The 24604-nt window shown below is 42.7% G+C and overlaps 1 protein-coding gene across 3 annotated transcripts in view; it reads right to left on the bottom strand.

Annotated features, from left to right (window-relative positions):
• LOC124798379 overlaps window positions 1–24604 on the bottom strand; it is a 172605-nt gene that overhangs the window by 8131 nt on the left and 139870 nt on the right. For all 3 annotated transcript variants that reach the window (XM_047261751.1, XM_047261750.1, XM_047261752.1), the window contains exons 10-11: window positions 8792–8976; window positions 8374–8519 (exon numbers count right to left, since the gene is read on the bottom strand). In XM_047261751.1, coding sequence (XP_047117707.1) covers window positions 8374–8519; window positions 8792–8976 — 331 coding nt within the window. The remainder of the gene's footprint in view (window positions 1–8373; window positions 8520–8791; window positions 8977–24604) is intronic.

Raw genomic sequence — 24604 nt, 5'->3', positions numbered from 1 at the left:
TAAACTTTCAGCACACTCATTATACGACATATATAAAACTCTTGCTTTATCCTATGCTTTTGTACCTCCTTAAACCACTGATAGAAGCCCAAGTGGACCCCAGGCAGAAAACTGTAACTAACTGAACATAATTATCTTATGTTCTATTCAGAACAAATAAATAATTTATGGTATATGCTCTAAAGGAACAGCGTCCTCTGAAGGAAACAGTAGTAGTAGTAGTAGAGGGGTTTTTTGGGCGCACGACAGCAAGGTCTTCAGCGCCCGTTCAGTAACATAGGGAGATGGGTGTCAAGAAAAATCCCAGAACAGGAATATAATACGGAACATAAAACACGGGTAACAATCGTTGAAAAATATGTGCTCATCCACACCGAAGCGTGGGATGAAGCAAGGTGTCAACAGTAAAACATGGACAACACAGGAAGAAAATGGTAGAGGGAGCTAAAACAATGTAGCAGATGGAAGTGGCTGGCTGACCGCAAGGAAAAAAGGGAGGAGTCAGCCACTCTGCAACACACTAAAACCTCCAGCCTAAAAGTTTAGGCCAGAGTCCAGACACATCACAAAACTTAAAAACCCTAGACACACACGCCTCATCGTAAGCTAAAACACAAGGGAGATCCCCATCAACTTTTGCTTCTGCCCTTGCATCACGGTATAAAATGCAGTCTGTTAAAATGTGCCGGACAGAGATGGGCACACCACAAGCATCACAAAATGGAGGATCCTCCCGCTGTAATAAATAGCTATGCGTCAGAGGACAGTGCCCAATCCGAAGACGTGTGAGGGCCACCTCTTCCCGCCTGAGCAACCGGCAGGAGGAACGCCACGGCCGAGTGGTTGACTTGACCGACCGCAGTTTATTGGCCGTCACCGCCAGCCATTCGTCCTCCCACAACTCCATGCACTTCCTGTGGAGTGCAGCGATGACTGACTGCAAGGGTATAGGACACTGGACCACATCCTGCTCCCTGCAGGCCTCCTTGGCAGCCCGATCAGCCTGTTCATTGCCCCATATGCCGACATGACCAGGCACCCAGCAGAAGGATACCTCTTTACCCCGCTGTTGGAGCAAGTACAGTTGGTCATGTATCAGCTGGACCATCTCCTCAGTCGGATATAGGTTCTGCAGTGATTGTAAGGCACTAAGAGAATCGGAGCAGAGAAGAAATCGATCGCCCCGAACACGATGCATCTGCTCCAGTGCCTTCAGGATCGCGTGGAGCTCCGCTGCGAAAACGGTATATTCAGCAGGGAGGCGAATCCGGGTAACATGATCAGGGAACACCACAGAACAGCCAAGAAAAGTCTCCTGTTTGGAGCCATCAGTATAAACAACAGTGAAACCGTGATGCACATCTAAAATGTTAAAAAACAGAGATTGGAACGTAAAATCTGGTGTGCCATCTTTCTTAAAATTAGTCAAATCTAAAATAAGTTTGGGTCTCCGGAGGAGCCCAGGTGGAGATCTGCTCCAACCGTGACGTAAAACACGAAGACCAGCCATAGACATCACACCAAGGCAATCCTGTGCGTGAATCCCATAGGGCTGCGTCACACGCTGCCGGTTATGAAACAATCGTGCCAGAGGAGGCTGAGCAACGGTATGGTATGCAGGGGTGTATGGTGTGGACAAAGTTTTATACGCCTGGCGCACTGTAAGTAGCCGTCGCCGCATATGAAGTGGCGGTTCACCGGCCTCTGCACAGAGGCTTGGTATGGGGCTAGTTCGGAATGCCCCAGTGGCCAACCAAAGCCCTTCATGGTGGACAACGTCCAAAACCCTTAAGTAAGAAGGCCTCGCAGACCCATACACCGTGCACCCATAATCGAGCCGAGATCGCACAAACGCCCTGTAAAACTGGAGCAGACAAGTCCTGTCAGCTCCCCATGTACTGTGGCTAAGACATTTTAAAATACTTAAAGCCTGAAGCGACCGCCGTTTCAGGTCTTTAAGATGAAGTAACCACGTGAGCCTCAAGTCAAAAATGAGCCCCAGAAATCTCACCGTGTCTTTAAAAGTAAGAATAGTGTCCCTCAACCGCAACTCAGGAAAGGTTAAAATCGAACGAGAACGGTTAGAAAGAACACATACAGACTTCTCGGTGGAAAACTTAAATCCACTCTTCTGCGCCTAGTCATCCAAACGCCTAATCGTAAGTTGCAACTGACGAGTTGTCGTTGCAAGGCTTGAAGAAGAGCAGAACAAAGAGAAATCATCCACAAACAAAGAACACTGGACAGGACTTTTCACTATGGACGTAATGCTATTAATAGCGATGGCAAAGAGAGTCACACTTAAAACGCTACCCTGAGGGACACCATTCTCCTGCTCAAAGCGATCAGACAGTACGTCACCAATTCGGTATCGAAAATATCGTGGCAAGAGGAAAGACTGAATAAAAAGAGGAAGACAACCACGAAAACCCCATTCGTGAAGCTGCTCCAGGATGAGACGCCTCCAAGTGGTATTGTAGGCCTTCTCGGTGTCGAAAAATACACCTAGAAGGTGATGACGGCAGAGGAAAGCTTGTTGTATAGCCGCCTCCAGGAGGGCAAGGTTATCGAATGTGGAACGAAACCTCCTGAACCCACACTGAAAGCGACTAAGGAGTTGCCGGGATTCTAACATCCAGACAAGGCGGCGGTTGACCATCCGCTCCAAGGTCTTCCCTATGCAACTAGTGAGGGCAATACTACAGTAGCTACTTGGGCTCGTGCGGTCTTTCCCAGGTTTTAAAAAAGGGATTAAAACTGCCTCACGCCACGTGTCAGGAAAGTGACCCGATGCCCAAATGGCATTAAAAAGTGTGAGGAGGAGTTCTTTGTTGCGCATTGTGAGGCACCATAGCATACTGTAATGGATCCTGTCGGGACCAGGGGATGTGTCACGAGCTCCAGACAATGCAGAATCCAGCTTCCACATAGAGAATGGGCAGTTGTAAACTTCATGAGAGGTGGACTGGAAGTTCAGACTACATCTCTCAGCAACCGTTCTATGGCGCTGGAAACCTGGATCCTGACTGGGTGTTGCAGTAACTGTGGCAAAATACGCTGCCAAAGTCTGGGCAATGTCTCGCGTATCCGTGTGGAGAGTGCCGTTAGTCATTACAGCAGCTATGGGGCACCTCCCTCCTCTGCCAGAAATTCTCCTGATGGTCTCCCACACAATGGAACTTTTGGTGGAACGATTAATGGTGTTCAGGAACGTTTGCCACGACCTCTTCTTGCTCTCACGAATAATGCGGCGACATCCTGCCCTCGCCACCCGAAAGGCTGCAAGATTCTCAGCAGTCGGCCGACACTTGAACCGACGCAGAGCCGCACGTCTGGTCCTGATTGCAGAGCGGCATTCGGCACTCCACCAAGGCACAGGTGGCATCTTCTGGTGGCCTGTGGAATGGATGCTGCAGCGACGTGATGGACCATTTTGGTAATATGATCCACCCACACCTCAACATTCGCACAGTGTTCGAATTGGGCCAACTGGCTGTAAAGTGTCCAGTCAGCTCCACTGAGCACCCATCGTGGTGGTCTCCTTTTGGGCCCCACGCCATCTGCCAGGTGAATCCAGATTTGGAAATGATCACTGCCGTGCAAGTCAGCAACCACTTCCCAGTGAGCACTGGCAGCAAGAGCTGGAGAGCAAAGCGAGATATCAATGGCAGAGAATGACCCAGTCAGTCGCCGTGCAGAAATGAGTACTCTGTCCTCCATTGAGCAAGTAGGCACAGGATGACAGGAGTCAATGGATGACGCACGTGCACGGACACAGCGACAGCCTGTAAAGTCGTCGTAAGTGAGAGGCGAGGAGTGGTAGTCCGTCCTAATGAAAATACCTACGCCTCCTCTAGCTCTCTCTCCACGCAGGTCGTCCTTTTTGTGGAGTGTATAGCCTCGTATCTCAGGGGAGTATGATGGATGGAAATACGTCTCCTGGAGACAGACACACAGTGGTCTACCCTGAGAGAGTAGACGAAGTTCCTCCACGCGCGTCCTGAACCCTTGCAAGTTCCACTGGAGTATGGGAGCCATCTATGATGGGGGTAGCACCTTCATCCTGTCTCTCCGACGGGGCGGGGAGACTGCAGCAGGTGGAGGGGCAGGCGTGGGGCGAGATGATTGCCCCACACATACATTGGAGTCCATCAACTCTGGGAAAGAGTCAGAGGAAGCCTCACAGAAAACCACATCTGCATGGTCAGACGGTTTACTACAGGATTTGACCCGCTGTTGCTGCTGTATGGGAGCTTTCTGCGGTTTGGTGGGATTTGGGGGAGCTGATGTGGGAGTGGTAATGGCTGTACTGGGCTTCGGAACATCCTCAGCTGTTGGAGGCGTCAGGGGCTGGCCCAAGTTCGCCACTGTACCTTTGTCTGCCATTCGAATAGGGGCTACTGGCTCTGAAGCACTGGCTGCGTTGCAAGTGCACTGACAGCTGCATGTATTAGTGCCAACACTCACCCCCTCTGTCTGCGTGGAGGCATCGACTTTTGGAGTAGGCTTCTGAACCAGGGAGGCAAAAGATGTAGCAAATGTGGGAGGTTGCATCGACTTAAAGACCTTCTTGGCCTCACCATAGGGGATACGCTTAGTGGTTTTGATTTCCTGGACTTTGCGTTCCTCTAAAAATATTCGGCAGTCCCTACTCCAAACAGGGTGGTTCCCAGAGCAATTGATACATTTGGCTGGAGAGGAGCAACCAACTCCGTCATGAGCAGCTTTACCACAGTTGCCACAAGTCGCGTCGCCTTTGCATCCTAAGGTGGTGTGCCCAAAACGCTGGCATTTGAAACAGCGCATTGGGGTCGGGAAATAAGGCCTCACACTAAGGCGAAGAAAGCCAGCTTTCACATGTTCAGGAAGTTTCGTGCTACTGAAGGTTAGAATAAAGGAGTCGGATTGGACAAGATTGCCATCAACCCTCCTCATGATATGTTGAACATCAACAATACCTGCCGGAGCCCACTCCCGTTGCAGTTCTTCCTTGGGAATGTCAACTAGATCCCAGCACGTCACAACACCTTTGCTGTAGTTCAAGGTGCTGTGCAGTTCAGTGTCTATGGCATACTGTCCAAGGCATTTAGCACACTGAAGTTTAGTCGCTTGCTGGGAAGTGGAAGTTTCCACTAGCAAGGTCCCATTACATAAGCGCTTCACCAATTTTAAGGAGCCACAGATTCCCTCCAATCCCTTTTGTATATAGAAGGGCGAAACCTTCTCGAAACTACCCTCCTTCAGTTTCACAATGAGAAACACATTCGGATCACCAGAATGCATTCTGTTACCTAAGACTGGACTTGTCAAAGAAGTGCCAGAGTCAGGGGGACTGACTGCACGGGCCCTCTTAAGAGACTGGGTGTTAGAACCTTCCAGCGGCCCACCCTTTCCGCTGGGAGGAAGAAAAGAGGATTTCGAAGGATCCATCTCGGTCCCACGAGCAGCTAGGGAACTACAAGTCCACCTAGACAGAGCCCCGCGTGCCTAGGTAAGCCTTATACAACTGAGGTGCGGCATATTCCCCAGAGGTTACCTGCTAACGACTGTTCCACCTCAACAGCCATGCATCTCATCAGCGCGCAACACACCTTGAGATTGAGGGGTTGTTTATAGAGGTTTATTCCATCCTCGCGATCCGGGCGGTTAAGCCAAGATCCCCGCTCCCTGAGACACACAACATTCCACCGCCGCGCCGCACGGTGGTCGCTGAAGTATGCCCAGAGCTTACGGTGACAGAGGACAGGCGGCACTTACCAGTCCCCAGCTCAGGAACCCCGGGGTCGCCAAGCCCGTACCCAGCAAATGAATGCTGAGCCCCTCTGGAGGAAACAAATCGTTCATATAGTCACATTTTCAGGATTATAGTTGGATTTGCAATGGGCAACAAAAAGTTTAAAAATAACTGTAAGTACTGCTTATTTATCGGTTCCTTTTCATTTGACCGTTTTTCTTTTAGCATCAAATCAAATAAATAGTAACTGTTGAAATCTAATTCTAGACACTGGGGCAAGGAAATGGTCTCTCTTGTAGAGAGGATTTGTAGTCCACAGAAATTCTACGGTCTCCCTTTGAGCTTTTAGGGCTCCCACTGTGATGAGAATGCCTAAATAGGCATCTGTAGCACACTATTATATTTATTATTTTTTATTCAGGTATTTTGCACACCATTCATCATAAAAAATTGAGCCTTTTTATTAGCGCAATCTGCAATAATTTGTAGCACATGTTTGTCAATGAATAACTGAAAGCTTTGCTGATGAACTGAATACCTCAAGATCAAGAGGTCAAACCAGAAGGCATAGTAATTACACTGCGCTCAGTCCGTCATGTTGTGTTTGGTGGGTCAACCAACAATACCATGCAGTTTTCCTATAGAGGCAATGAACATTGTTGTGTTCATTGTCTCTGTCATTTACTCACTGTCATTTCCACAGTCTTTTATGTCTGGAGTTTCCTCTTCTTGCTCTCAAGCATCCTCATTCTCAGAATCTAAACTTTTAACATTATTTCACATTCATCTTCATCGTTGCTACCATTTGTTGTTTGATAACTTTCTCTAAATCCCTATGATTATCTAAATCAAAAGTTTTACCTTTCCATTTTGACACAACTACATTTTACAATGCAGTGTTTCCATACAATTTCAGATCAACAACGCATGCTACAATAATTGAAAACCAAAAAGTAGCCAACATTAAACTCTCACAATGCAGAAAATTTTATAAGGCATGAACTGCTATGATGGGTCCGAATGAACCCCAAGTTGTATTTTATTTTTTTTACAATTGTATTTATTGAACATTTTACTGAACTCTTATGGTAATAAAGCTGAATAAATTTGAAACATATTACAAAAATTTCTAAATTAGATATTTCACTCATAAAAACTAAAAAGTTTATCACTTGAGTCCAGTTGAACCTGTCATAGCAGAGACACATGCACATTCCATTGTTGTGGAAACTGAATATCGTCAGAATTTGCTGTAACACTGAAGGTTAAAATACACATTGTCTAAAAAGACCTGAACAGCTTAAGAGGTACATTTAAGTGAATGCCAAACAAAAACTCAAAATAATTTCTTTTCTGTTAGGTTTCTTCAATAAGGAAGAAAATAAAGTCAATTGAAGCACTTTATTAAAACCAAATATTTTCAAGATAAGAGATTCCTTTTTTTTTGGGGGGGGGGGGGCGGCAACAGACCTGAACCCTCTTCCAAAGAGTAGTATCATTTTAGTAAAATTACTAGGATACGTAGCTGGAAAATACATGTATCTTGCTTTCGACTGCTCTTTCGGATATTTGTTTAAGCACAGTAAATATTTGCTTGTTAACTGTCCGTCGCAATTCTTTTCAACAGCATCCAGTTTTGTTCACCTCAGTTCTGGATGTTTTTAAAATAGCTAATTACTTGTGTTCAATGTGTCTGTAACAGGTTTTAAATCTTATTTGTGCCAAATTTTATTTTTTCTCCTCTGAAGTCTGACAGCCATAAAACCTAAACCGGTTAGCAGTTGAAATAAATTAAAGTGTGACTGAGACTTACAACCTTTCTTCTGGAGGTGTATTAAGGTCAATAAATGATCACCTCCAAAAGTCCAAGTGATCCCATTTCAACTCGTCAATTTGTCTATCACTAACAAAAGAGCTGACTGCAACTATAATAGTGTGAAAGATGCAAAAGACAACTGATTATGTGTTAGGCAAACTCCAAACTACTGCTTCCCCCTCATATTTTGTGTGTGTGTGTGTGTGTGTGTGTGTGTGTGTGTGTTTTTTCTTGGGGGGAGGGGGGGGGGGGTGTTTGCAGCACGACAGCATGCGTGTGTGTTTTACCCGGTCCAGTGGACTTCAAACCACTGAAGGTGAGACTTTGATTACTGATTACCTGCCTCTGTGTGAGCTATGCTTTGTTCATAAAATAGAGCTACACTTGTTTCTCACCAGATGTGACCAGCCATTTTTCTTCTTAAGTACAGTGGAGTTGCAGAAGGGACAATTCCTTAGGGAAAATGATGTGGACACAACAAATGGATAACTGTCTTACAGAAGCGCTTGTTAGGTCTGATTCATTCTCCCCTTTTCTTCTATTCATGACACTTTTTTTGTGTAAGGCTTTTTGGTATATATAGTGTGGTCAAAATATAACTGACCGCAAAAGTGTTTTCAGCATTCCAAAAAGCAACGAAATCCTTGCAAAAATATCAGCAACAGTTGTTTCTAGGACATTCCATACAGAGCAGTTTTCCTGTTTCTTATTTAGGCTAACATATTTTGCATCGAACCTTTCAGTATGGTTTTATTTTGGCAACTATGTGTAAGCCACAAACAAAATTAACAGCACAAAAAATGTAAAAGGTGTTCAAATATACCTGATGTCACTGCTGTCACTACTCAAAGGACCTCCCGATTTTCTATTTGGTGTTGATGATATCAAAGTTTTGGAGAACATCAGTGAGCAACATGTATCATCTAATACTCTGGGTTCTCCCATTGGTCCCCCAAAAAAGTCTTCATTCTGCAAATGAAAACCATTTCAAACTTCAATGTCGTCATTCAAGACAAAACTTACCACTGCACACAACAAATGCACATAATGAATGTGCACCATTTAACCAAATCAATAAAATGAAAATATGCTGTTTTCAGATCTAATAGCACTGCTTCAATTTCAAATTTGTTACTATTCCTCACAGCATTTTGTACTTCAGATGCACATGCCCACTTGAGAGTGAGTCTAAAAGGCAGTACATAATTTGCAGAATTAAAATAGTTACAATCTCTACTTACTACAGATGTGTTTGCAGGATCTACAACATTTCCTTTTTGGTTTGTGGACTTTGGTAGAGCATTTTCTTTGTTCTCTGGAAATAGACCAGTTTCTCCTCTTAATGCAGCCGACAGCTTTACTGGTGAACTAAGTTGAAAATCTCTATCTTCGGGCTGCCTGTGAAGCTCAGGACGTAATTCATTCCCTGAAATTTCAGTGAATGACTACATATTAACACAACAAATCCACAACAAAAATGGAATTCTATGAAGTATGTTACAAGCACACATTCAGCCAATCAGTCTTAGGGCAATTTCAAAAATTTATTGTAGCTTATTTGCTACAGTATTATCATGGTCTCAGCAAGAACTGTTTGTTCTCCCAAACTGCTGACAAAGAAACTGCTCCGCTACAAATTATACACACACATTTGGTCTTTAAATATGTCTGCTTGTGTCTGTATATGTGTGTGTGTGTGTGTGTGCGCGCGCTACCCCTTCTTTCCCCCTAAGGTAAGTCTTTCCGCTCCCGGGATTGGAATGACTCCTTACCCTCTCCCTTAAAACCCACATCCTTTCGTCTTTCCCTCTCCTTCCCTCTTTCCTGATGAGGCAACAGTTTGTTGTGAAAGCTTGAATTTTGTGTGTATGTTTGTGTTTGTTTGTGTGTCTATCGACCTGCCAGCGCTTTCGTTTGGTAAGTCACATCATCTTTGTTTTTAGATATATTTTTCCCACGTGGAATGTTTCCCTCTATTATACAAATATATGTTTGATTTGAGTAGAACAAAAGAGAACAGCAACTTGTTTACTATTGAATTTGGGACTAACAACACAAGAAGTGAAACATTTAACATTTCTACTGCATTAATCACAGTCTGGAGTTCGAAAGGATTGCTCTATTGAAGCAGTTATTTAGACGTCTACTGAGCACATAATGAAAAATGTCAATGAAAGAATGTCACCAGTTAGGGTCTTCTGCAACTTACAAAAGCATTTTGTCGTTTCACTCAAAGTATTCTAAAAACAGATATTGTGTGTTTATAGGGTACATGACTCAGTTCTTGAAACAAGATGCAGAACGTTACACTACAATGTCCAGTTATTTACTATACAATAATATCAGTGAACACAAAGAAATTGTTGTCACACTAGAATGTTCAAGTAACACAAAGAGAGATGCATTATCATCTTCATTGGAAAAATCATGATAGATGTTCCACATGGTTTGATGGTGAGCTCAGTTTAGTTCTCTTGCTTAACGTTAATGATGTACCATTTTATTTGAATCAGGAAACACAATCATCATTTTTTGGGTGTAATAAAAGTATTATTGTCATGCGATGCGCAGAAGCAGCAATAGAAAAAATAGTAAATAATGTTATTGAGGTTATTAATTTTTTTCAAAAACTGGACCATCTTCAAACTTGAAAAAACACTGCTCATCAAGTTCTGTGCTGTCAAAAGTACCCCACTTCCTATAAACGCTATGTGATACATAAAATTAGAGTAGAAAGTGATATGTTCTTGAGTGTGCATATTGATTATTACAAAATTATACCTGCTAAAATGTCTAAGTACGGCTACTTTCGTCATTACAATTCTTATGAATGACTGACAACTTTGCGGGCATAAAAATCAGTCAAGTTTACACACTTTCATTTATTGATGTTATATGTGAGAACATTATTGGAGTAATTACCCACTTACAAAAGAAAGTCTTCATGATTTTTTTTAAAAAAAAAAAAGTAATTCATATATAAGTATGGGTTCCACCTGTGTGCATCTTGCAGGAATCTGTGCAAGCAACTGGTAATATTAGCTACAACCGCATGCACAATGCCACCTCAAGAAACTCTTCATCCTGCTCACTTCCTACTCCCAACTTTGACTTCCACTGTCCACCATCTCTACAACCTCCTAACCTACCCCGTGTCACCTCACAGCTGACAAAATGTGTCCTGCAGATGTACTACATTTACCCCACCCTCCAAAACTCCCTCCCACAACCACATAGAATCCAGAACCTGAACAGACCCGACAAACAGTCACGAACCTTTCCTTCAAAAACCTTAGCCCCACAGAAGTAACAGTCCTTCCCAAAGGTCTCACCTTTTGCCCCACTCCCAAATTCAGTATGACCTCCTCTCCTGCTTCCGGTCCCACCATAGTCAACCACAGACCAATGTTGAATCCTGCCCGACTCAATTCCCTCCTCCACCCACCCCCACTGCCCCCAAATCACCCCCAGTTAACTTACCAGAATTACTTAACCTCAAAGCTTGCCTCACCATCATTCCCCAAATTTCTCAACATGCAAACTAACCTTACAACCACAGAAAGAACTACAATCCACCACCTAAAAACTGATCCTGACTTTACAATCTTACCTGCTGACAATGACTCCACCACTGTGGTTTTGAACCGAAAGGATTACCTGGTAAGACTCCACCAGCTGTCAGATTATTCCATCCACAAACACTGCCACAGTGACCCCATTCCATCTCTAGTCTCTCCTCAAATCCTTAGGCCCAACCCAGAACTTCTCCCTGGAGTCCATTGCTCTCCTCATCTCTACCATTCCCTACACTCCTACCTTCTACATGCTTCCAAAAGTCCATAAACCCAACTACCCACGATGTCCCATTGTGGCCAGTTTCTGTGTCACCACTGAGAAGATCTCTGCTCTTGTAGACCAAGACCTACAGCCTATTAAACCCCAACCTACCCTCTTATATAGAAGATACCAACCACTTCCTCTGAGTCCCCACAGTTTCTGTTCCTTTACCACAATGGCCTGCTCATTACTATTAATGCCACCTCCCTTTGCACTAACATCCCTAATCCCCATGGCCTTACCAATATCTAACACTACCTTTCCCAATGACCGACAGATATCAAACCAACAAACTCCTTCCTAGTCACAATGACCAACTATATTTTCACCCACAATTACTTCTTCTTTGAAGGCATTATCTACAAACAAATTCGGGGTACAGGGCACCCAATGGCACACCATCCTATGTCAACCCATTCATGGGCCATCTAGATGAATACTTCCTAAACACCAAGAATCCAAAACCCACACCTGGTTCAGATTCATTGATGACATCTTTGTGATCTGGAGAGAGGGTGAGGATACCCTAAACACATTCCTCCAGAACCTCAACACCACCTCCCCCATTTGCTTCACCTGCTCCTACACAACCCAACAAACCATCTTCCTTGATGTTTACCACCACCTCAAAAATGGATACACTTGTACCTCTGCCCATATGAAACCTACCAACCATCAGCAATACCGTCACTTCGAGAACTGCTACTCATTCCATACCAAGAAGTCCCTTCCATACAGCCTAGCCACCCATGGTAGTTTCATCTGTAGTGACGAGTGGTCCCTCTCCAAATATACTGATGGTCTCACTGAGGCCTTTACAGATCATAATTACCATTCCAACCTTATACAAAAACAGATCTCTTGTGCCCACCATCTCCCACAGTCCCACCATACAGCCAAAGATGAGCTTTCCCCTCATGACTCAGTACCTCTCAGGACTGGTGCAACTGAATTACATTCTCCACCAGGCTTTCGACTATCTCTTGTCATGCCCTGAAATGAGAGATGTCCAACCTGCTATCCTTCCCACCGCTCCTACAGTGTATTCCACTGTCCACCGAACCTACACAATATACTCGTCCATCCTGACGCAACCCCTGCTCCCAATCCCTTACCTCACGGCTCATATCCCTGTAATAGACCTAGAGACAAGACTTGTCTCATACATCCTCCCACCACCACCACCACCACCACCACCACCACCACCACCACCACCACCACCACCACCTATTACTGCATTCCGGTCACAAACATCACCTATCCTATCAAAGGCAGGGCTACCTGTGAAACCACTCATCTGATCTACAAGCTAAGCTGCAACTACTATACTGTATTCTACGTGGGCATGACAACCAACAATCTGTCTGTCTGCACAAATGGCCACCAACAAACTGTGGCCAAGAACAACTGGACCATCCTGTTGCTGAACATGCCACCCAACACAATGCTCTTCATTTCAATGACTGTTTCACAGCCTGCGCCATCTGGATCCTTCCCATCAACACTAGTGTTTCTGAACTGCACAGGTGGGAACTCTGCCTTCAATGTATCCTACGTTCCCGTAACCCTCCTGGCCTCAACTTTCGTTACTCATCAACCTTACCCATCAGTTCCTTCCCTGTTCCCTTTCCAGCACTACACAGCCCTCTATTCCACCAATGCACCGAATCTATTTGCTTCTCTCCTTTTCCCTCTGTCCAGTGGGAAATGTTTGTGTTGTGGTGTCCAGCTTGTTCGTCTATTGTATGGTCAAGTTTGTGTGTGCAGCAGTTTTGCAGTGGACACTCATGCGACTAGACAGATGGTTATTTGTCATGCCTACACAGAATGCTGTACAGTAATTCCAGCACAGCTGGTATTTAAAATGGCTGCTTTCACACATGGCCCTGACTTTTAGTGAGTAGGAAATGCCTTAGACCAGACTGCAGTAGTAGGTGGTGGATGGGCGTATGGGACAGGCCTTGCACCAGGGCCGACTGCAAGGTAACGACCCATGGGGTGCAAGATTGGGAGTAGGATTGGAACAGAGGTGGACAAGGATATTTCTGGCACAAATAGGAGTGAAATGCCGAGCTATAATAGTGGTATGGCATTCCTGTGCTTAAGTTACAGTTGTCAAACAGAAATGTTCAAACAGAAAATGGCTGAGTCTGAGATTGGGCACTCTTGGCTTCTACAGCCACATCACAAACTGTGGTGAAACTTTCACTTTCACCCTGTTACTGTCCCTTTCCTGTTATGGCAGCATAATATTATCAAACAAGCAAGATATAACACACAAGACTGGTAATAAATACCAGTTAAACATTATATGTGGAACTGTAGGACGTCAACAGGTATTACGAAATATGTAGTTATTTGACCAGCAATGATGCGGTCCAAAGGAGGAGTTACCATTGCTGTATTTCAAAATCAGGAGAGAGTAAGTAATCATTACACATGCAACAGCATGCATTACCAATATAGTCCAAAACACTGCTCATAAAAATAGGATTTTCAGAGGCTCATACTCTGCATTCTATTGATGATAGAATAATGTTTTGGATTGTCCTTGGGCTAGGGAACATTTGCATAACAGAAAGCTTGTCTTACTGTAACTAACCTACAATTTAGGGTCAGTTTTTTTAATATTACACACGTCCTCCAGTTTAAGTAAATTGTTTAGTTCTTTTTGCATTAGATGTGGTCTACGGCATGCCATATGGAAGCACCATTTAGCCCATGATCGGTTTCTGAGAAAACCTGAAAAAAGTAATCAGCATGAGATATTTAACTAACTAATAACAGCAAACTGCTCAAATTTTAATAGTATAGTCTCTAACATTTAGCGAGGAGTGCCATCTTCCAGTTTTCAAAAACTTTTATCCATTATCAAGAAACACCTGAAAAACATGGCTTTTGTGTATCACATTCTAGACGGCTATGCACAGCACATGGCAATATTCCTAAAATCCTGATATCTAACAACCTTGAAAATTTTCTTAGTAGCTTTATCCATTTCTGAGATACAGAGGTTCAAAATATCCTAGTTTTACAAGTAAAATACACACATAAATCTGACGTGAGGTGAATATGTAGTTTTTAAAGTGGCACAGTGTGGAGAAATATGCTGTAAAGTGTGTTGTCATCAGAAGGGCTCTGGGAACCCTACTGTTTTAGAATGAAGCACATTCAAAATGTTTGTGCATGTAAAATCTTGTCTGAGAAATAAATTTAGTTTACATTTGTAAAATTGAAATAACACACAACTATCAAAACTTTACTGACACAAAATTCTTTTCACATGAGTGACACCCTATGCTGTAGCAGGGAAAAGAAGGAAACCAGTGGAGAAATTCTCCTACAGGAGCACAAAAAGGGTGAATATGCTCCTGTTTAAAAGGCTAATTGAAAAGTGGAGTACAAGCTGCCTCATTTTACCTTCCTCGGCACCTTTAAAAATTTTCCCACAAACGAACATATTCATACTCTTTAACATGTAACCCACTTCCTCTCCCTCTCTCCCTCCCTCCCTCTCTCTCTCTCTCAAACACACAAGACTGGTAATAAATACCAGTTAAACATTATATGTGGAACTGTAGGACGTCGACAGGTATTACGAAATATGTAGTTATTTGACCAGCAATGATGCGGTCCAAAGGAGGAGTTACCACACACACACACACACACACACACACACACAGTCTCTCTCTCTCTCTCTCTCTCTCTCTCTCTCTCTCTCTCTCTCTCTCTCTCTCCCCCCCCCCCCCCCCCCAACAGTAACTTACGAACAACTGCTAGTTCACTGTTGAAAGTTGCTCATACCCATCCACTCCCACTTGCCCATTCTCATTTGCTCAATCAGCCCAACTTCTTGTCATTGTCTTTATCTCTCCCTGCCACTGTCTCCTGTCTCACAGACACAGTCTCCATCGTCCCATACTAATACTACTACAACTATTATTACTATTCTTTCCTGTCTCAGACGTTATGTCTGGTCAAGCGTGATTTCCTTTTAACTGTACGGTATATGTTATATTGCATTTAGGAACTTTCGGGTAATTGAACATGTATCAATAATTACAGATTTCTGTAGTTGTATATATATGTTTGGATGTAGCTGTATTGCATTGATGTACTGGTGGATACTGTGTGGTATGACTCCTGTAGTTGATAGTATAATTGGTATAATGTCAACTTTATCCTGATGCCACATGTCCTTGACTTCCTCAGCCAGCTGGATGTATTTCTCAATTTTTTCTCCTGTTTTCTTCTGTATATTTGTTGTATTGGGTGTGGATATTTTGATTAGTTGTGTTAATTTCTTCTTTTTATTGGTGAGTATGATGTCAGGTTTGTTATGTGGTGGTGTTTTATCTGTTATAATGGTTCTGTTCCAGTATAATTTGTATTTATCATTCTCCAGTACATTTTGTGGTGCATACTTGTATGTGGGAACATGTTGTTTTATTAGTTTATGTCGTATGGCGAGTTGTTGTTGTATTATTTTTGCTACATTGTCATGTCTTCTGGGGTATTCTGTATTTGCTAGTATTTTACATCCGCTTGTGATGTGATCTACTGTTTCTATTTGTTGTTTGCAAAGTCGGCATTTATCTGTTGTGGTATTGGGATCTTTAATAATGTGCTTGCTGTAATATCTGGTGTTTATTGTTTGATCCTGTATTGCAATCATGAATCCTTCCGTCTCACTGTAAATATTGCCTTTTCTTAGCCATGTGTTGGATGCGTCTTGATCGATGTGTGGCTGTGTTAGATGATACGGGTGCTTGCCATGTAGTGTTTTCTTTTTCCAATTTACTTTCTTTGTATCTGTTGATGTTATGTGATCTAAAGGGTTGTAGAAGTGGTTATGAAATTGCAATGGTGTAGCTGATGTATTTATATGAGTGATTGCTTTGTGTATTTTGCTAGTTTCTGCTCGTTCTATAAAGAATTTTCTTAAATTGTCTACCCGTCCATAATGTAGGTTTTTTATGTCGATAAATCCCCTTCCTCCTTCCTTTCTGTTTAATGTGAATCTTTCTGTTGCTGAATGTATGTGATGTATTCTATATTTGTGGCATTGTGATCGTGTAAGTGTATTGAGTGCTTCTAGGTCTGTGTTACTCCATTTCACTACTCCAAATGAGTAGGTCAATATTGGTATAGCATAGGTATTTATAGCTTTTGTCTTGTTTCTTGCTGTCACTTCTGTTTTCAGTATTTTTGTTAATCTTTGTCTTTATTTTTCTTTTAGCTCTACTTTAATATATGTATTATCTATTCCTATTTTTTGTCTGGAGCCTATATTTATAGGCATCTGTTTTTCCATCGCTTCTATGCAGTCGCTGTGGTTATCCAATATGTAATATTCTTGTTTAGTGTGTTCTCCCTTGACTGTGCTATTTTTCTTACATTTGTCTTTCCCAAAAGCCATATTTATATCATTGCTGAATACTTCTGTTATATTTAGTAATTGGTTGAGTTGTTGGTTTGTTGCTGTCAATAGTTTTAGATCATCCACGTATAGCAAATGTGTTATTTTGTGTGGGTATGTTCCAGTAATATTATATCCATAATTTGTATTATTTAGCATGTTGGATAGTGGGTTCAGAGCAAGGCAGAACCAGAAAGGACTTAATGAGTCTCCTTGGTATATTCCACGCTTAATCTGTATTGGCTGTGATGTGATATTATTTGAATTTGTTTGGATGTTAAGTGTGGTTTTCCAATTTTTCAATACTATGTTTAGGAACTGTATCAATTTAGGATCTACTTTGTATATTTCCAATATTTGTAGTAACCATGAGTGGGGTACACTATCAAAAGCTTTTTAGTAATCAATGTATGCGTAGTGCGGTGACCTTTGTTTAGTTTTAGATTGATATGTCACCTCTGCATCTATTATCAGTTGCTCTTTACATCCTCGTGCTCCTTTGCAACATCCTTTTTGTTCTTCATTTATAATTTTGTTCTGTGTTGTATGTGTCATTAATTTCTGTGTAATGACTGAAGTTAATATTTTGTATATTGTTGGTAGGCATGTTATGGGGTGATATTTAGCTGGGTTTGCTGTGTGTCTGCTTGATCTTTAGGTTTCAGATAAGTTATTCCTTGTGTAAGTATATCAGGGACTGTGTATGGGTCTGCAATGTAACTGTTAAACAATTGATCTAAAAACAAAGATGATGAGACTTACCAAACAAAAGCGCTGGCAGGTTGATAGACACACAAACAAACACAAACATACACACAAAATTCAAGCTTTTGCAACAAACGGTTGCTTCATCAGGAAAGAGGGAAGGAGAGGGAAAGACGAAAGGATGTGGGTTTTAAGAGACAGGGTAAGGAGTCATTCCAATCCCGGGAGCGGAAAGACTTACCTTAGGGGGAAAAAAAGGACAGCGCGCGCGCGTTTGCGTGTGCGCGTGTGCGAGCGAGTGTATACCCGTCCTTTTTTTCCCCCCTAAGGTAAGTCTTTCCGCTCCCGGGATTGGAATGACTCCTTCCCCTCTCCCTTAAAACCCACATCCTTTCGTCTTTCCCTCTCCTTCCCTCTTTCCTGATGAAGCAACCGTTTGTTGTGAAAGCTTGAATTTTTGTGTGTATGTTTGTGTTTGTTTGTGTGTCTATTGACCTGCCAGCGCTTTTGTTTGGTAAGTCTCATCATCTTTGTTTTTAGATATATTTTTCCCACGTGGAATGTTTCCGTCTATTATATTCATATCATTAATGTTAAACAATTTAGTTAGATGTGAATGTGTTGAGGTGAACTTCTTTATCCAGAAATTTGCTATTTTATCATTTCCAGGGGCTTTCCAATTGTGCGTAGAATTAATTGCTCGGGTGACTTCATGTTGCAAAATTATCACTTCAGGCATTTGTGGTATCATCTTGTATGTATCTGTTTCTGCTTGTATCCACCGTGCATGCCTGTTATGCTGTACCGGGTTTGACCATATGTTGTTCCAGAAGTGTTCCATGTCTGTTATGTTTGGTGGATTGTCTATTTTAATGTGTGTGTTATCTATTGTCTGGTAAAATTTCTTTTGGTTTGTGTTGAATGTTTGGTTTTCTTTTCATTATTATTATTATTATTATTATTATTACTATTATTATTAGTAGTAGTAGTATCTCCTTTCAGTGTCAGTAATGTCCTCTCTTACTGCTGCTACTATCTCATTCATTCCTTCCCTTCATCGCTGGCTCTCATTGACTTCCACATTCTCTTTCTCTTTATTCCTCCTCCACTGGCATTGTCTCCTCCTCTCTTTTTCTAGCACTGTTCTGTCACTGTCAACTTTGTTACACTGCTAACGTGTCCCTCTTTCTTTCACACCACCACTGTCTCCTTTGCTCTTTCCATATCAAAATTACTGTCTTGTCTACTATCTCCCAGTATTTAATACTTTTTCATCTCTTTCCCACTACCACTGTCCCCTCATCTCTTGGGATAAGAAAAACCTAACTTGCCCCCATGCCAAAGATTTTGGAAAATTTTTTAAAGATGTTGAGGAACGTAGAATGAGGCAGTTGGTAGCCCACTTTTCAGTCAGGGCCATTTAAACAAGAGCATAAAAGCTTGTTCTGTGCTGTGATAAGAGCACTTTTCCATTGCTCAAATAATTATTAAGTTCTTTGGCATCAATGAAACTGGTAATGATAAAATTTTTCCAAATTATGCAGTCAAATGTACACACCAAACTCAACAGCAATCCTTATGCTCTTTTGCTCAGAAAGACTAAAATTCTCTATCACTAGCAATTTTGGAAACTATCAGTTCAAAATTAAGTTGCCAAAAAGGAAGTTTTGAATATGCATAAAACTATGCACTGTCAGAATGGGAAAGCAGATGCAGCAGAAAACAATCATTAAGATGAAATTGAGAGAATAAATGCTGCTGATGACCTCACAATAATGGAAATTGCTGGATGGAGCAATACGTAAAGTAATGGAAAGGCAATCACTCACCTACAGGGTTCAATGTGTGCATCACAGTAATAAATTACAAGAAAACAGTGTTCATGACTGAGCACTAGCACTTTTTCTAGCAATAGTACACACACACACAGCCACCCAAACACACACACACACACACACACACACACACACAGCCACCCAAACACACACACACACACACACACACACACACACACACACACACAGCCACCCAAACACACACACACACACACACACACACACACACACACACACACACACACAGCCACCCAAACACACACACACACACACACACACACACACACACACACAGCCACCCAAACACACACACACACACACACACACACACACACACACAGCCACCCAAACACACACACACACACACACACACACACACACACACACACACACAGCCACCCAAACACACACACACACACACACACACACACACACACACACAGCCACCCAAACACACACTCCTGTGGCCATGGCAAGACCAGCTTTTGATGCTCAATTATTGAATGTGGTTGCTCGAGCTGATGGATGTGGGCAGGTGGGTAGCAAAGATGCAAAGAGGGGGTAGCTGTAAAAAGGCATGTCTTTAGACAGCTGACTTTTTGGCCACACATCAAGACAAAAAGAGTATAGAAGATACAACAAAAAGATATGTTGGAAGAGGATGAAGGGGAGAAAAGGGAGGAGGAAAAAGGATAGAAAGGTGAAGAGAGAAAATGGTAGGAGGAACAAAGGGAGTGGGAATAAAATCAGTGAATGGTCTGGACAGAGGTCGAGTGACATGGAGAGAAGAGAGAAGGGAAAATGCAAGGTGAAGCAGTACGGACAGTTTGGTGGCAGTTTTAGGCAGAGAGATAGCGAGCCCACAGGATGTGTTGAAAACACATTCTCACCTGCGTAGTTCAGAGAAACTTGTGCTGGAAGGGGCACTTCAAGTGGCCCATGTTGTGAAGCAGCTGTTGAAGTTGTGTCCAGCTTGTTTGTCAACTGGCTGATTAAGTTTGTGTGTGCAACAGTTTTGCAGTGGACATTCATGTGAATAGACAGAATACACAGAATGTCATACAGCAACTGCAGCACAGCTGACATCTAAAATGGTTGCTTTCACACATAGTCCAGCCTTTTAGCGAGTAGGAAATGCCTGTGACTGGACTGCGGTAGGTGGTGGTGGTGGTGGTGTATGGAACAGGCCGTGCAGCTAAGCCAACTACAAGGTAATGACCCTTGAGGTGTAGGATTGGGAGTAGGATTAGAACAGAGGTGGACAAGGATATTCTGAGAGTTGGGGCATGGCAGAACATCAGGTAGTCAAAGTCTTGGTGCAGAATGTGGCTGAGCTTCTGGGTGATCAGATGAGTGCTGGTTGGTGGCTGGTTAAGGGGTTTCCTGGTTTGTTAGGAGCAGATTGCACAGGAGACTTGTTTATGGATTATCTGGATAGGATATTGTGTCAGTGAAGGCTCTCCTGCTTTCCACTGTGGATGCAGCATTCATGCATGGCAAGGCTGTAGGGGAGGGATTTTTTGGCAAAGATGTCAAAGTGAAGGTACTGCTGGTGGTTGGTGCACTTCATATGGCAGGGCAAATTTGTGGAGCAATCTGAGAAATGGAGATCAACATCTAGGAATGTGGCTTGACGAATTGAGAAGGACAAGATGAGGCAGATTTGGGAATACATGTTGAGGTTATAGAGGAAAGAGCAAAGATTGTCCTTTCCGTGAGTCACGATCCTGAAAATGTCATCAATTAATCTGAGCCCGACAAGAGGTTTCAGATGTCAGGTGGACAGGAAGGATTCCTCCAGATGACCCATAAATAAATTGGCAGTACCAAGGATTTTTTTTGCATATTTGGCCTTCGAAAGTGAAATAACTGCGGGTCAGGATGCAGTTGGCTAGGATGATTGGGAAATAGGTTGTGGGTTTTGCGTTGGGACAACTTTGGGAAAGGTAGTGGTCCATAGCCACAAGGCCATGCGCATGGGGCGGTTGGGGTACACGGACATCACATCCACACTGACCAACAAGGAATCCAGTGGTCACAGGACAGGAACTGTGGATAGGTAGTGAAGGAAGTCAGCAGTATCTTAAATGCAAGATTGGAGGTTACAGATAATATTTTGGAGGTGTTGATCAGTGAAGGCAGAGGTGTGTTCTGCGAGTGCATTTTCCCAGCCATAATGGCAACTTCTAGGGAGACACATGTGGCTGGGTTTTCAGAGTAGGAAACAAGTTGGAAGGCAGGGGGTCACTGGCGTGAGGAGGGAACTAAGGCCTTGAGAAGTTGCTTGAGGCCATATTGGACTTCTGGGATGGGATCATGGTTATAAGGTTTGCATGCAGAGTCATCAGAAAGTTGGTGAAGACCGTCAGTTACATAGTCACTACAATTAATGACCATTGTGGTGGAGTTATTGTCTGTGGGAATGATGGTAAGGCCTGCGTGGTTTTTCAGCTTACAGTGTATTCAATAGGAATGACGTTGGACTGACCAGGGTGGTATTTAGGAAGGAAGGAAGGAGAGGTCAGGTTAGGTTAGAAGTGAGAAATTTCTGAAACACTACCAGGAATGACAGGGTAGAAGGGGGTGAGGATTACAGATGGAGGGAGCTTGGAACTGTTGTAAACCAGGTTCTGTATGGGGTGTAAGTTGGCTGTTCTCACTGGGGTGCGTGGCGAAGAAGTCCAGCAAGGTTGAAATTAGGTTTGGTGCTAAAGATGCAGCCTTTAGTAAGTACTGAGACTTTTGCAGGGGTCAGAGTTTTGGCAGGGAGATTGACAACAGCATTACAGGATGGGTTTTTGGCAGTAGCACACTTCATGGAGGGTGGAGGAAGTTTTTGGGGATGTGAAATGCAGAGTACATCAGCGTGGTCAGGGAGCTATGGGGTGAGGGAGATAAGAATGATAGGCCTTTTTCTCAGATATTGGTAGTTCTATGCAGGCATAAGATAGGACCAGCTGGGACAACTTACTGAGGTGGTGCTGTGAATGCTGTTTCAACTGTTTCTATTGCAGTGATTGTATTCAGTTAGTTGGGGTTACAGAGTGAAAGGATTTTGTGAAAGGAGTATTAATGGTAAGTCCATTAGGAAGGATAACATGTGCCAGACAGGATTATAGAAAGATAATGTGCGACTGGAATTTTGCAAGGGCAAAGGAGAGATTTCAGAATTGGCAAAGGTGGAATGAGCACAATTCAGTTGGGTAGTCGAGGGGACAAAAGGAGTAACTAAGTTATTAAAAATGTGCAAAATAAGAAGGTAAAAATTTATGGTAGAAGTTTTTTTAATGTATAGAAAGCTACATGGGAAGTTCAGGAAACATTTTAAAGAAGCCGAAAGAAGAGTGTGCACTCGTAAACAAATGTGTTTATGAGCGACAGTAATAAACAGGTGCAATCATAAAAGACAATCCTGAACGTGTAATGATATCATAAATAAAACCACATGATCTGCCAACAGTTAACTTGGGCAGTATTACTCGATAGAGGATTATTTTAAAACCACACTGGAATTGCACGGAGTTGTAGCATGGCACCTTTTAGTGTGGTGGGCCATTACAACAGCGGACATTCGCACTACGTAATAGTAAGTGGCCAATGTGTGTCCTGAATGCAGAAGAGAATGTAGTATAGAAATACAAGATGTCTCACGAAATACGCCTGGGAAAGATTCCCAGATTGCATGGCGCATTTGCCAGTTGTCACTATGCGTAGTTCTCGGACACTAATACTTTTGCATATGCCCCCTACACTGCACAACTGAGAGTACTGATGTTTGCTCTTGAGTTTTTTTTCCCAACTTTAATCACTTCAAATATTGCTGCTAGATGTCATTACTGTGATTGCATCAAGTCCGGGGCTCTCCCTGCCTGTGTGTTGCTGGGCCCGGTCCTCAGGCAGAAACACTGTGTGCATGCCTCCTGTGCTGTGTGACTGGGTGTTTGTTTTCAGTTTCCTGTCAAGTATCCATTCAATACAATACACATGAAGGATGAACGAGTGCTTTGTTTGAACAATGCAAAGCAGAATCTTATATGGAATATTGGCTTGAATTCATATAAAAATTTCCCAGTGTGCATGTTCCCAACAATCTGACAATACACAGATTAGTGAAGAAATTTCAAGATACTATATCTGTGTTACACAAATGAAGGCCTAGAGAACCCAAGGAACATAGAATAAAAAAGGTATGCCAGATTGGCTTGGTGCGCTCTCATTGGTCAGCGACTTGTTATGTCACCCGGCAGCCAGACGGCAGCTGTCTTTCTCATATAACAAAGTTTCGCACTCACAGGGTTGAACACACTTCATGTTAATATTATATACAAGGTTTCCGAAAGAAATGCATTAAACATTAGTAGCAATGATGATATATCACCACGCAAAACTAGTGGCCGATGTTCGCATCCGCATTCATGCTCTTGTTTTAGGCATCTGACTACGGTATACGTTTTACAATTGGGTACTGCCTATTTTACATGTGTATTTGTAAATAAAAAGATACTAATCTCCTAGATTACCTTGCAAAGCTGATGCAGAAGCTATGTCGAAGATGCCGAAGGCGACGCTGAGCAGAGCCGATTCTTCCTTGCCGAATTCCATTTCATTGCATCAATTTTGGTGCTTTTGTTTAAATGCCTAATCCGTATAAAAGTTCTTGTTCTGAGATATAACTGAACTATTTTGCTATTAAGTTTAGGAAATTTCGCATGTATATGATCTGCTAAGGTTGCTATCACTCTACTACAATGAGAAGGTTGGTTGGTTGGTTTGGGGAAGGAGACCAGACAGTGAGGTCATCGGTCTCATCGGATTAGGGAAGGACGGGGAAGGAAGTCGGCCGTGCCCTTTGAAAGGGACCATCCCAGCATTTGCCTGGAGCGATTTAGGGAAATCACGGAAAACCTAAATCAGGATGACAATGAGAAGTATCTGATCCATGAACAGCAGCAAATATAATTTCTAACTCATGTATTTTAGCAAACCAGACAGTAGAGGGAGAAATGAGGCCCCCTTTTGCAGTAATAGTAATCCAGTCTTGCTTCAGACTTAATTCTGTATCAACAACACACTGCCCTGCTGTATTTCCCAGAGAACTGTCAACGTTTTTGCACTTGAATGCTATGTATCCTGCTAGATATTTTAAAGCATCATCATTCATGTCTTCACTGGTACACACTGAATCACTGAGCTCGAAATCTAAGAGCAATTTTTCGTCATCTGTAGCGACATCAAATGATTTATCAGTTACTCTGATA

Source organism: Schistocerca piceifrons, chromosome 5 (assembly GCF_021461385.2).
Source record: "Schistocerca piceifrons isolate TAMUIC-IGC-003096 chromosome 5, iqSchPice1.1, whole genome shotgun sequence".
Lineage (NCBI taxonomy): Eukaryota > Metazoa > Arthropoda > Insecta > Orthoptera > Acrididae > Schistocerca > Schistocerca piceifrons.
The sequence above is the reverse complement of the archived record's forward strand: the minus strand, read 5'-3'. Positions and strand labels throughout refer to the sequence as shown.